The 14,682-nt window shown below is 37.7% G+C and overlaps 1 protein-coding gene across 1 annotated transcript in view; it reads left to right on the top strand.

The window, feature by feature from the left end:
• The first annotated feature begins 5,494 nt into the window (after nt 1-5,494).
• LOC109959074 (myosin heavy chain, fast skeletal muscle) overlaps nt 5,495-14,682 on the top strand; it is a 15,906-nt gene continuing 6,718 nt past the window's right edge. The window contains 15 exon segments of the mRNA XM_074527634.1: nt 5,495-6,443; nt 6,735-6,947; nt 8,695-8,993; nt 9,083-9,194; nt 9,283-9,375; nt 9,470-9,533; nt 9,639-9,737; nt 9,820-9,923; nt 10,459-10,624; nt 13,195-13,265; nt 13,405-13,492; nt 13,580-13,697; nt 13,774-13,897; nt 13,981-14,117; nt 14,448-14,678. Coding sequence (XP_074383735.1) covers nt 6,747-6,947; nt 8,695-8,993; nt 9,083-9,194; nt 9,283-9,375; nt 9,470-9,533; nt 9,639-9,737; nt 9,820-9,923; nt 10,459-10,624; nt 13,195-13,265; nt 13,405-13,492; nt 13,580-13,697; nt 13,774-13,897; nt 13,981-14,117; nt 14,448-14,678 — 1,907 coding nt within the window. The 5' untranslated portion in view covers nt 5,495-6,443; nt 6,735-6,746.

Raw genomic sequence — 14,682 nt, forward strand, 5'->3', positions numbered from 1 at the left:
CCACTGTCGCCAAGTGCTTGCTCAAGGGGGATTTGTTGGGTTTTCCCTATGTAATAATATTGATAACAGTAAGGTCTAGACCTTACTTTGTAAAGTGTCCTAAGATGACACCCTGGCAGGGGACACCCTGGACAGGTCGCCAATCCATCGCAGGGCTAACACATAGACGAACACATACACACACACGCACTCCTATGGGCAATTTAGAGACACCAATCAACCTAAGCTGCATGTCTTTGGACTGCGGGAGGAAGCCGAAGTACCCGGGGAGAACCCACGCAAGCACGGGGAGAACATGCAAACTCCACACAGAAAGGGTCCCGGGTGACTCATTGACAAAGGCATAAAACGTGAAGTGGTAATTCTAGTTTTGATTACAGCTGTCAGACTGTCTCCATAACCTGTATGTTTATTGAATACCAGTAACAAAAACATTTGGAAGAAAAAAATGCATATAATTTTTAAAGGGCAGCTTGTTAAAGAGGGGATATTTAAAAGATTATGGATTACAAAATGTTTGATACCTTGTAGCATGAACTGATAGGCATTATCAGAGATGGAGAAAATATGGGGCGGAGCCTCAACCCTCTTTTTGCCTTCATATGCTCCTACAACCATTGCATCATACACTGGGAGGCGCTTGTAGGGGTTCACAGTGATGCCACACCATGTCTGGGTCCACAATCATGGCACCTCTGTAAAAACATTGTTAAAAATGATTTTTTAATTTGTATTAAAAGGAAGATTACTATAATATTACTGTCCAAATATTAACCAGCATGGCAAAGTCAGTTATGTCTATGTATTTTAACAAATCAGTATGTCATATTTTGTGTCAAGTGGGAATAATTGCCCAGTAGCAATAAATGATATATACTGTATTTTTGAGATACTGTTATATTTTCTGATAGTGTAGGTCATAAAGTCTTTCTAAAGGATTTGGCTTTCTATCTGCATAGAGAATAACTATCAAACAAACCTCTGACAATGTTTCAAACATCTCTTGAACAAAGGTCCAAGTGCTTTCTCTCCAAATTAACACAGCACCTTGGATACAGAGAAAATATTTTCATGCGGTCTAATCCAGTTGCAATAAAGGGTAATATTCAATATGTATAGCTGTTCTTTACAGTCATATTAGAACTTAAAACAAATATATCTCGTTTTTTGTTACCTCTGTCAAGGTAATGTTTTTGCTGGCATTTGTGTTCTGGTTGGTTTGTTCACAGCATAACTCAAAAAGTGATGAATTGATCTGGATGAAATTTTTTGGAGAAGTACTGTAGGGTATGATTACATTTTGGTGCTGGTCCAGAACATCCTCTGGATCAAGGAATTTTTTTAAGGATTCTTCGCCATTGTAAGATACAGCCAATTTCAATATTTTCACTTCTACTATAATAATGCCTATATTTCTTGGACAAAAAATGCATGGTAACATCCACATAAGACCTACCCAAGTAATATTCTGCATTTTGTGATCCAGAACGTTCAAATGTACAGGGTTAGGGTAAAAACCTCACTACTATGAGAAGAGAAATAATTCTACAGACTTCTAAGATTAAATTATAGCTGAAACTCCACTGACTCAGTATGTGGTCATAAAATATTTTTTGAAAATGTTACTGAGTTAGATCCTAATGAAAACCCTTATTACTGAAATATAATTTCTCTTGAATAACATTCAAACTAATAATGATAGTGTGATTCATTGTAGGGCTGCTTGTAATGGTGATTCATGTGTGTAATGGTTAATTCCCTGGTGGTTTTTTGTCTTTGTGAGAATTGTTCATTTGGTGCTTACACTGTTTTCTCTACCCTTTGTAATTCATATTTAAACTGAATATTTAAAAAGGTAAATAAATAAATAATAAAAACCTGGGGTGTTATGTTGAAAAAAAAAAAAACATTACTGTTTATGGTAAAGAAGAAAGAAAGTCAGGACGGCTTGCTTATGGTAAAGATGTATGCATAATTCAGTACTGAAGTAAAAAGTTGCAACTAGAAAGAGTTTGTACAGGAAAGCCATTAATCAAATTTTATCTTGAATTTTTATTGTATGAACAATGCATTTAAGTAGTCAGGTTTAGAATTTTCACTAAATCCATCTGCTGTCAGGTGGTACAAGCAGCATTGCCCTCATCAGACTCCCCCCTCCCACCAGGTTGACCTCACACACCCACAGACCAATAACTTTGAATACACAGCATCTACTACTCTACTTTCAGCTGTTCCCATTAGGGGTCACCACGGCGAATCTGATTCGCATGATTAAATTTGGCAAGTTTTTACACTGGATGCCCTTCCTGACACAACTCTATTTATCCGGGCTTGGGACCGGCATAGAAGTCACTGACATGAAACCCCTGTGGCTAGATACAGTTAATGTGTCATACCATATTTTAATAGGTTTATGATGGACTGTCCAGGGTGTTTCGCTGCCTTCTGTCCAAGGCATTGTGAAATATAATATTTCTCCTGGAAATCGCATATCAGATATGTTCAGAACAAAATAGCAAAAAAAATATATCGATATTGGCAAGGGTTAGATATATTTTGGACGGGAAAGCACTACGCATTTTGTATTCCTCATTGATTCTACCATACTTAGAGTATGGCGTTGAAAACTGGGGAAATACATACAAAAGCTCACTTCAACCATTGTATATATTACAAAAAAGAGCGATAAGAATTGTGCATAAGATGGGGTATAGGGATCACACCAATGTAGCTTTCATACAGTCTAAATTGTTAAAATTTTTTGATTTAGTGGGATATAAGACTGCTGTGTTTATGTATAAAGCCAGGAACAATTTATTACCTGGTGGAATTCAAAAACTATTTAATGAAAGGGAAGGGGGATACAATTTAAGGGGTCAATTAAATTTAAAAATTCATGCTATACGTACAACCAAAAAAAGATTCTGTATTTCCATAAGTGGGGTAAAACTATGGAATAATTTAAGTGTAGACATAAAAAATAGTAATAGAATTGACGAGTTTAAACATAAATATAAAGGTATGTGTTAATCAAGATATGGGCAAGAACAGGCTTGTGTGGTGTAGAAGAGAATTATTTATGTAGAGATACTGCTTGCAAACCAATGATGGTAAGATGATGTCATGGGGTAGGACTGGATAAGTCTGACTTCTTCCTACTCCATTCAAGCATGTACTAGGTATAAGTTAATTGATATTGGATTAGCATTTGTTGGATATGTGTACAATTATGTGTGTTGACATATCAACTGTCTTTACATGCTTGAAAGAATAAATCAAAATCAATCAATCAATCAATCAATCAAATATCAATACCTCAATATGCCCCTGTGACCTGAAAAGAAAAAAGTGGAAAAGACAAAGCATAAGAAATGTTAATATCTCTAAATGTGTACAGTATGTGCATCTAGATGTCAATAATGAATTACTTTAAACTACTAAACATAAAACAAACATGCACACACTCAATGTGACTGAATAACATGGTGCAGTGTTAAGGGATCAATGGATGAGGATGAAAAAGGAGTTGGTAACACAAAACAAGTTAGCACCTTTGCAAACTGAAGCTTCCTCTTATTTTTACCAACCAACACTGATACAGTACAAATACATTCTTGAGTCAATCAACTTACTGCATGATAGTTGACTCAAGTATTATAGTCTGCATAATCAAAATGTCACAAAAAGCCATTAACGCTGTATGAAACACATACAATTTTAATAATCATTTATTTGCTCAGTGGCATAATGATACCAATAATGATACCAGTAGCTTCCAAAATATCATAAATGATTAACAAATTGTTGGAGAAATATCCACAGGTCTCACTCACCATCTCACATCATAATCCCAGGAGCTTTACTGCAAAATGGACAAGTAGATGAGGCACAATCCAAAACGAAGACACAATTTTAGCCAACCCTAAACTTTATCAAAAACAAAATGTTTTGACATTCATCAAATTCACATTGACTACACTCACTGGTTCTTAGAGCGGTATTTGAGCACAAATTAATGTGAGTGTGCACTGAAGGACTGCATGAAAGTATTACAGAACAGTTGTAACGCATCTTAATACAACATAAGGTCTTTAAAAAAAACACATCTTTTGGATTGATGAAAACCTTGAGGCTCAGTCTGCAGAATTAATTATCTTGACATACATGCCCTAAAAACATGGGTGCTGACAAGTTTTATAACTGTCAACTTTTCTATTGTAGGTTAAAACACAGCCACAAAAAAACCTTTATATTGAAATGTAGCTTTAAACATTAAATAACAATTATGCACAATCATAAAAACAAATCTGAAAAATTTTTTAAAAGTCTGAAATACACTAAAAATGTACAATTATATACAATTACTTACAATGTTAAAAATGTATGTCCTCTTAAATAAATATTTATCAATGCATTTTGTGGCCAGCAAGCAAACTAAAATGTTACTCACCTGGGCTTGTTATCCTGACCCCAGTTCTTGCTTCTTGACAAATGAAGAAACTGACCGATGGAGCTCAAAGGACATAACAACACAATAAGCATCTTGAGCATGTGGCATTTGACTTGAGCATTAACACAAGCCTGCTGCTATATTTGAGTTTTGCCCTAATAAGTCAGAAGATTTCAGAACAGGTATCGTGTAACACAGTTTACTGAAGACAGAGGCTCATTATATCTTGTGGGTAAGCACTTTAGAATTTCTTCTTCTAATCCACTGTCACAACTTGATTCTCTTCCAAGCAGAAGCCGTTTGGCTGTCTACTGACCCTTTTTAATAACCGTGCTGATCGTGTGTCATGTTTTTGGCAAGAACGTACAGGATTTGAATACACTGCAATCTATGAGAACATCTTCAAGATCACACTGCAGACATGTATTGAACAAAACTAGATCTGAATGCACTAAACAATGTTGAGAGAAAGCCTCATGGCAGGGTGGTATGTGAAACATAAAGGATGTGGAGCTTGGATCCATCACTCAGTTGCTTTACATTTAGGGACTCTCTCAGCACCCCCTTGTGTACCCCTTAAGAACAAGAATAAGTACAGCTGTTGGCACAATTACAGTAAAGAATTCCCTTGGCAAACCTTTGGTTTCTTACAAGGGCATTGGCTATCATTTCTTTTTTTTTCAGTAATTTATGACTCAAAAGTGAAACAGTATATCAGTGACTTTTTAAAGCTTCTCCAAAGCAGCACAAGGAGAAACTGTTGTGCCAGAGGGCATTAGAAAGATGGATTATGTTCAAAGGCAAGGCAAGGCAAGCCAAGTTTATTTATATAGCACATTTTCACACACAAAAGCCATTCAATGTGCTTAACACAATGAGAACAACCAGCTGAAGCATTAAAATGCATACAAAGATAAAGCAATAAAATTCAAAATAGATTAAAACATTAAAGGCAAATTAAAAGCAACAATGAAATGACAGGACAAAGGAGCAACATCCAAGTGTACAGTAAGTAGTAAGTATTTTTAGAATGGATGTGGCAGACTGTGGATTCTCACTGTTCTCATTATATTTTGCATCCTTTTTCTTCAGTCTTCCCAAGACTAACCACTGGGAACTTTACTGCTGGCGTTTGAAATACCAGTTTCTATACAGTTAAAAAAACAGTCCAAAAAACACTGAGGATAGCTGTGGCAAATGGTTTATACACACTATCCTCAAAATACTTTGTGCTCATTTTCTTCAGTCTTCCAAGACTGCATTTTCATAAACATTAGCACCCACAAAAACACAACCAACTTCCTGTTGGCATGCTACATTAGCATATATAAAACTCATATAAAGCAATATACAATAAATATATGTGCACAAATCTCAAACTGCTGCTCCTACCTTCAAACTGTATGACAACTATTACTAAAACAATGCTTAAAACACACAAAAACAAACAGCCTAATTATCTGCCAATATTCAAAGACATATGAATAATATTTTCCTAACAAATTCTAAGACTATCGGTTATCTGGCATGAAAGAAATCTCAGAAGCTGCGACAGCTAAATCTAAAAACTACTGCGCAAGCATAATGCCAGGCGACATGACCAAATAGAGCAGGATGCATGTGATAGGCTCCCATCACTCTATATAAAAGGTGCAACAAACCTCCACCAGCCACAGGCACCCAGCAAAGGTATGTTTCCTAATGGCTCAGATGTGTTTTGAATCCTTTAGCTTCTCAAATACAAGAAATTACTGCCAGGCATCATTTGGATCAAGTCAATAGTTGTTTAAAACATAAAAGATAACATAAATATGAATACAATACAATTTAATGTTTATTAGCATAATGACAATCTCTTTTACTAATTTTTAAACCAAAGTATGACAGTGTTAACTCAAAAGCTACCTTTGTGAATCTTACTCTATGCTCCTCTTTTCAGAAGTCTGCACCAAAGTCTGACAGAAAAGCCCCTGCTCACCTGGTGTGCTCCAAGGTAAATTAGGCTGCGTATTTGTCCTGGAGAACAATTCAATGTGACATACAGTATAATTACTAGTGTATGTGTAAGCCTACTACACATGTAAAGGTTGTTTTCTATGAACATCACAACTTTTTTGGTACAAATCTAAGTTCTGGCTTGTGAGTAACCACTATACCTGTATCTTAATCATAGACCATTCAGTGCCTACATGAATAATAGCTATTATGGAAATCACTATTGCATCGATCTATGTATTTGCTAGCATTTAAAAAAATAATTATTATCTTGTTTCCTCATTTGCAGTAAAGGGTCATCATGGGGGATCCAGAAATGGAGTGTTATGGCCCGGCGGCCATTTACCTCCGGAAGCCAGAAAAAGAGAGGATTGAAGCTCAAAACACTCCCTTTGATGCTAAAACAGCTTACTTTGTGTCTGAGCCCAAAGAAATGTACCTCAAGGGGAAACTTGTCAAGCGAGAGGGCGGGAAAGCCACCGTGGAGACTCTCTGTGGAAAGGTGAGAATAAAAGCATGTTACTTTTACACTGCTTTACATTTTTATGCCTCAGTCCAGCTGCGGCTGGAGGCATTATGTTTTCAGATTCAAAGGATCACAGGCAAAAATAACATTACACATCCAGGCATCCCCCACCTCCAGTCCTGCGCGCAGGCAGACGGAGATGAAAAAAGACCCTGAACCCAAGATCTCTATACAATTTATCTGGTTTGGGCTAGCCCATTCTACCCAGCAACGTCAAACCGTGACGTCACCTGATATGCCAGCTTCACAGCTGGCCGTAGCAGTAGTCAAAACATGGAGAGAATCAATGTGTGTGTGAGTGTTGATCATGTGGTGTGTAGCTAAAAACATACAGGACATTCAGGGACATGTCCGAACAGTAAGCCTCGGAAGATATTATGATTAAGATTACGGCTGAACATATCATGCTAATAACAATATTCATCCTGCCTGCAGACTCTTCAATCTAGTTGACCTTGGCCTAGATGCAGCCTGCAGAACTCATGACAATGAACGGAGCATTTAACAGCCTGAGCTAGACATCCTGGCTACACTTAAACATTCCTATACAACAAATATCTAATCAATATCTAACTGACTAAGAAATTACCTAACAAGAACAAGATGAGCAAGTAAGCAGACAGGTGAACTGTTGGAACCAGGAGAGGAAGGACAAAAGGGAGGACTCAAGATGCAGACCCAGGTGCTAGTGAAAAAGGTGGATTTATTGAGGACACAAACAAGGAACTGAGTACATGTACAGGGCATAACCAGGGTAGGGTAGTGATGGCTGAGGAGACCAGGACGAGCAGGTAAGCAGATGAACTGTTGGAACCAGGAGAGTCAGAGGCCCAGGATGGACAGGTGAGTAGGCAATAACCAGGTGGATTAGCTACCGCCGTTAGGGAGGCAAAGTAGTGAATGAGAAACAAGAAATCAACAGGACAGGAACTGTCAGCGTTGAAGTCAAGTTACGTATAGTTAAACACAAGTAAACAACTTACAAAAGAAATTAACAGCACAGGAACTGTCAGCGTTGAAATCAAGAGACGCATAAAAACACGGCATCAACATAACAAAAAGAATCAAGAGCACTGAAGACTGTCAGCTTTGAAACTCATGTAAAGTCCGAATACACACATTTAATGCTCCAGCGACGACAGAGCATCTGCCAGAGGTATAAATAAGGAAGGGAGGTAATCGATGGAATGCGCCTCAGCAGTGCGCTTCACCCAATGAGTCACTGATTACCGAATGCGACACAGCTGAGGCACCGATCCCGCAGGACGAGAGAGAGAAAGGAGGAAGAGAGGCAGGTCGCGCTGAGCAGACCTGACAGTCTGTTCCTTTGCTGATTCTTGTGAACGCAATATGTCAGGAACACTTTGAGGGAATTTCTTCAAATTTGGCACAATTGTCCATTTAGACTCAAGAATGAAGTGATTAAATTTTTGTGGTCAAAGGTCAAGATCAGTGACATCACGAATGTCCCATTCCCGTTGATTTGAATGGTTGGCAAAGGCATACATGAGCCAAGCGGTAATTCCAGTGGATACACAACCTGGACTCCTGTGACATACTGTATGTTAACTCTATGACACAGTGATTTAGAAAATGAACTGTAATTACTATTAAATACAACTATTTCTTCTGTTAAAATGGGTTTGCAGACAGACAACACAAGACTGTTCAATGGTAACCGAGCTTCTCCCTTATTTCTGTTCCTCTTTTGTTTCTTTGAAAGACTCTCACTGTTAAAGAGGATGAAATCTTCCCCATGAACCCTCCGAAGTTTGATAAGATTGAGGACATGGCCATGATGACCCACCTCAGTGAGCCTTCTGTGCTGTTTAACCTCAAAGAGCGCTATGCAGCATGGATGATCTATGTGAGCTTCAACTAATCAACACACAAGTAGATGAAACTTAAGAATAACTATATGTCAATAAATACAGCCATTGCACTTCAGGAGAACTAACATACTAAATGTTCTGTGCCATTTTGCTATCTTACAGACAGAGAAAACCAGTCAATCCTGATTACGTAAGTGCCAATAACTTTACAGTCTATTATTTATGAGTACTGACAGCAGTCATTTTAAATAATGTTTATGAACACACCCTTAAACCCAGCGGAGAATCTGGTGCGGGAAAGACTGTCAACACCAAACGTGTCATCCAGTACTTTGCGACAATCGCAGTGGCTGGAGCAAAGAAAGCTGAGCCAGCTGCTGGAAAACTGAAGGCAAGAGAAGTTCAACAATATTAACATGAAATCTAAAACTGAAAAAAACTGGATACTGTCAGACTGACAAAATGAATGCTTTCATTAGGGGTCACTGGAAGACCAAATCATTGCAGCCAACCCACTGTTGGAAGCTTATGGTAATGCCAAGACTGTGAGGAATGACAACTCTTCACGTTTTGTAAGTTGTTTAGTGATTTCTCATTGATTTTAAATTCATTATGGTGCAACAATAACCATTCATGATATGAGAGTGTTCATCTGTTTCTTCATAGGGAAAATTTATCAGGATTCAATTTGGGTCAACTGGAAAGCTGGCTTCAGCTGATATTGAAACATGTAAGATTTTTCTGTGAAACTCATTGTGCATTGTAATGTCATCTATATTGTTCCCTCCTTCAGCTGAGATTTTCCTGAATTCTGAACAAATTTTAACTCATACAGATCTGCTGGAGAAGTCTCGAGTGACATTCCAGCTGTCCGCTGAGAGGAGCTTCCACATCTTCTATCAGCTCACAACAGGCCACAAACCTGAGCTGATAGGTGTGAGATTATAGAATAATAGAACAGTTATTCTAAATTAAATGAACAACAATGGATTATGTGTTATTTTCCCTTTCCTTAGAGGCTCTGCTGATCACCACCAACCCTTACGACTATCCCATGATTAGTCATGGTGAAATCACTGTCAAGAGTATCGATGACGTTGAAGAATTCATTGCTACTGATGTAAGAATATCTGAGGATGACATTTGCTGCAATATAAAAAAAAAACTGTTATTTTAAAAGTTAACATTTGTCTATTTTCTTTACATTCACTATGCTATTGATTTTTTATCATTTTTATAAGAGTGGTTGATTAACTTCTATGGTAATTTTTTAGGCTGTTGTTAATGGCAGTGTTGTATTGAATTGCATTATATAAAGAGGTTTTTCTAATGTCCTTAACATTTACATTAAAATTAAGGGGGAAAATATTAAAAAGCCACCTCAAGATACATTTTCAAATCGAGTGGCATCTTTTCTGCTGAACGGGATTACATATACATAATGAATTCCAAAATCTCTTAGTAAGCAGTGCACAGATGTTAGTAGGACAATTTGAATTATCCAAAAGATTGTTGTTTATTCATTTAAAGCAATGAAAGCTGTATTGCTAGTGTGACAGCTATTAAACACATGTGGGGGCAGAGGATATAGCAAAGATGGTTTATTTTCAAGAACATCATAAGCTTGTGTTTTAACACTTTTCCTTATATCACAGACTGCCATTGACATCCTGGGCTTCACTGCAGAAGAGAAGTCAAGCATGTACAAGCTGACTGGAGCTGTGATGCATCATGGAAACATGAAGTTCAAGCAGAAGCAGCGTGAAGAGCAGGCTGAGCCTGACGGCAGTGAGGGTATGAAACCCACACACACTGAGCTTTAAAATATTAGTATAGGTTTCGCCACCTGTGAAGACTTGTGATTTAAAGAAGCATTAATGACTTTATCCTAGTATTGAAAGTCACTTTCGGCTTTTCCCGTTTGGGGGTCGCCACAGCAAATCTGACGACTCGCATGTTGACATTTGGCACGTGTTTTACGCCGGATGCCCTTCCTGACACAACCCTGATTCGAACCTGGGGTGCAGCGGTGAGAGCGCTGTGCCTTAACTACTAGCCTACCAGGGATGGCAAGAAATAATAAATAGTAAAATATGTTAGAATAAAGAAGAGAACTTCCTGGTGAACATTCATTTGAAATCTGATATATGACACAGCTGCTGTGATCACGCTGCAGCTACCAGTTTATAGCTACCAGTTTATAGCTGCTTGTTCCGTTGCCCTTGTCTCTTGAAATGTTCCTATGCAACTAAACTGCGAATTCAGATATGTTTTGTAAGATACACATTTGAGTGTTGGATTGTATTCCGGTGCAACATAATTTTTGAATGAATGAAAAGCTGCATTTTCCTACTGACACAGATGGAACAGGAAGAAAGTGGGAGGGCTGATCTGGCCTGTCTGATCTTGGGGTGCAGTAAAAAAAAAACTCAACACAACTTTGTTTTAACTTTGTTGCTTTATGTGTTTGAACATTTGTTACTTAAAGCTGTCTGCTTAATTTTCTCCACACCACAGCCTTGGAGAAAGGCTGATTTTTGTATTGGATCTTTACTGTAGATTTTAGAGCACACATGAAGGTTTACCAGAGTTGAATAACAATAAAAATGAAGTGTTGGAACAGAACTGGACCTATTACAGTACTGACTATGATGTTTTTATACTAAAAACTATTACGTTTTTTAATACTCCCCACAATGAACACATCCCCATTTCACCTTTCTCCATTCATATTTATTAGAGCAAGAGCCTTCTGTTTTTTGTGTGTTTGCAAAAACTGTGACAAGTCTAAACTAGCCTGCTCTATATTTTTCTCAAACACAATACCATGATCACTGCTCCTACAAATGACAAAAACTAGCTCACTGATGAGAGAGAGGCTACTGAACTGAATGAGCAATGGAGGTGCTGCTCAAAGACAGTGATTTATCATGGTTACGTGTGGACTCACAGAGCTTGGTGAAGAAGGCAAAACTTCAAAATCGGCTTTAGTTTAAACATTTGAGCAGAATTTAAAACTAAACTCAGTGTGACAACAATGCGCATTGTGTTTCTGCCATACTCCCTTCTCCAACTTTTTCTGCTGCTGTAGTCTAGGAAAATACAATGCGTCATTCATTCAAGTATTAATGTCATGTTGCATTGGAATACAATCCAATGGCCAAATATGGTCATTATAAAATGAATAGTACTTATCCTGAAAAAATTAAAAGTGATGGTATTGATAACAATCTGAAAACCCTTTGTTTAGCAATTCTAAACAATAAACATTTTTTTTAATGTTTATAATGCATTATTATATTGTTGTAAGTCATTATAAAGATGAAGGAAAATCCAACATAAAGTGCCTTAGTAAGTTGACGGTCCACCAGTTGTGGCCAGAACAGCTTACATGCACCTTGGTTTTGATTCTACAAGTTTCTGAACTCTCCTGGAGAGATGAACACCATTCTTGTAAAATATATTTCCTCATTTGTTCAGAGCAACTTTTTCGACTATTCATTCTTTTATATACAAACATACACTATATATATAAATATATATACACACATACACCAATGTGTGTGTTGTCACTCCTTGTGGGGACTTTACATTGACTTACATTCATTTCCTGTACACTTATCCTAACTTTAACCTTAACCACTACTTGCCTAAAACCTACCCCTAACCTGAATACTTAACCTAACCTCACCCTAACCCTAAACCATGTTGCCACCCTAAAATTCAGTGATTTCCTTGTGGGGACCAGAAGCTAGTCCCGTGGCTGGGTCCCCACAGTGTGAGTGTGTTAAGAGGTTTCGGTCCTCATGATGTGAGTAATACAAAGGCACCTATACATACACACACACACACACACACACATATACATATATTTATATATACTGTATATTGGATAAATTTCACTAATGATTTCCATCACATTAACATCAGTATTCAAATGCAAAAGAATAACAGGAACATATTTCTGAGGATTTAAAAATCAATAACAGGATAACAGCTGCATATGACACAAGATTTAAACTGTGACCTATTTAAATTGAAAACATATAATGTCAAGCGGCCATCTGGACTTGTCGGAACAATGACACAGGGAGCACATTTTCTGCAGAAATAATGCTCTTTTACACAGACTTTTCTTCTGAGACATAGCTATGGCCTAGTTTACCAAAAATTAAGCTTAAAGTTGTTACACTTGATACAGGCTGACCTGCACTGGGTTGGCCTGTGGAATACCTAGCGTATTTATGATTCCTCTGATTTATAACACCTCATTAAAATATTATCCCAGTGCATTTTCTAGCTTCCTAGTCCTGTTTGGATGGATGCATGTTGCAGAAAGAGTCAGTAAACCACTGTGTGTAAATGATTAAAATTAAATCTTTGTGTTACAGCTGAGGGTGGAGGCAAAAAAGGTGGCAAGAAAAAGGGTGGGTCTTTCCAGACAGTATCTGCCATGTTCAGGGTAAGTATTACAAACAACTGCCTCCCTACAATACAATATGCATACTACTGTATTGCCAAAGGCTATTAAAGGTACCATCCAGGGAAGCAGACTGAGTCATTTTTTATTTTGTAATAATTTGAATTTTTCCATGTTTCAGGAGAACTTAGGCAAGCTGATGACCAACTTGAGGAGCACTCATCCCCACTTTGTACGCTGCATAATTCCAAACGAGACAAAAACACCAGGTAATCCTAATAAAAGCAACAGTGTAAGGATTTACAAAGACTACTGTAATCATGCAATAAAAAACGGATTTTATTTATGTCTTTAAGGTCTTATGGAGAACTTCCTGGTCATCCACCAGCTGAGGTGTAATGGTGTGCTGGAAGGTATCAGGATCTGCAGGAAAGGTTTTCCCAGCAGAATCCTCTATGGTGACTTCAAGCAGAGGTAATTCTTAAGAGGAACCATATTCTGACAATGTTAAGATCAATTACTCATCAGTTATTAATGGCCCTCCCAACAGGTACAAAGTATTGAATGCCAGCGTCATCCCTGAGGGGCAATTCATCGACAACAAAAAGGCCTCAGAGAAACTCTTGACCTCTATTGATGTTGATCATACGCAGTACAAATTTGGACACACAAAGGTAATCTAAGTGCTTTTGTAACTGCTTATGCTGATACTGCAAGTAAATATACAAATTTAAATAAAGCAACACTTTTCTTTTAGGTGTTCTTCAAAGCTGGTTTGCTGGGACAATTGGAGGAGATGCGAGATGACAAGCTTGCTGCCCTGGTCACAATGACTCAGGCTCTCTGCAGAGGTTACGTCATGAGGAAAGAGTTTCAAAAGATGATGGAAAGGAGGTACTGTACACAATTAGCTTCATAAACCAAATGACAAATGTGCAATTATAGATAACTATTTGGTTTAAATTTTCAGGTTACATATTGTTAAAAACCCGATTCCTGCTTACATCTGTTCTTTTATTTTGATGCCTGTTATCCCAGAGAGACTAAATTATTCTCTTCAATACAACATCTGTTCACTCACGAATGTCAAATCCTGGCCATGAATGAAGCTATACTTCATAATTAGGCCTTTCAATGCATTTTCACTTAACTGTCAAATTGTCTTAAGTGCATGTGTTTTATAAAAGTAAGAAAGAGATGTTTATTTCTCTCTTGTATCACCAGGGAAGCCATTTTCTCTATCCAATACAACATCCGCTCATTCATGAATGTCAAAACCTGGCCATGGATGAAGCTGTACTTCAGGATTAAGCCTCTTCTGAAGAGTGCAGAAGCTGAGAAAGAGCTGGTTCAAATGAAAGAGGACTTTGAGAAGACCAAAGAGGAGCTAGCAAAGGCTCTGGCTAAGAAGAAAGAACTGGAGGAGAAGATGGTCTCTCTCCTGCAGGAGAAAAATGAC

Source organism: Monopterus albus, unplaced genomic scaffold (genome assembly GCF_001952655.1).
Source record: "Monopterus albus unplaced genomic scaffold, M_albus_1.0 scaffold36.1, whole genome shotgun sequence".
NCBI classification, from domain to species: Eukaryota; Metazoa; Chordata; class Actinopteri; order Synbranchiformes; family Synbranchidae; genus Monopterus; species Monopterus albus.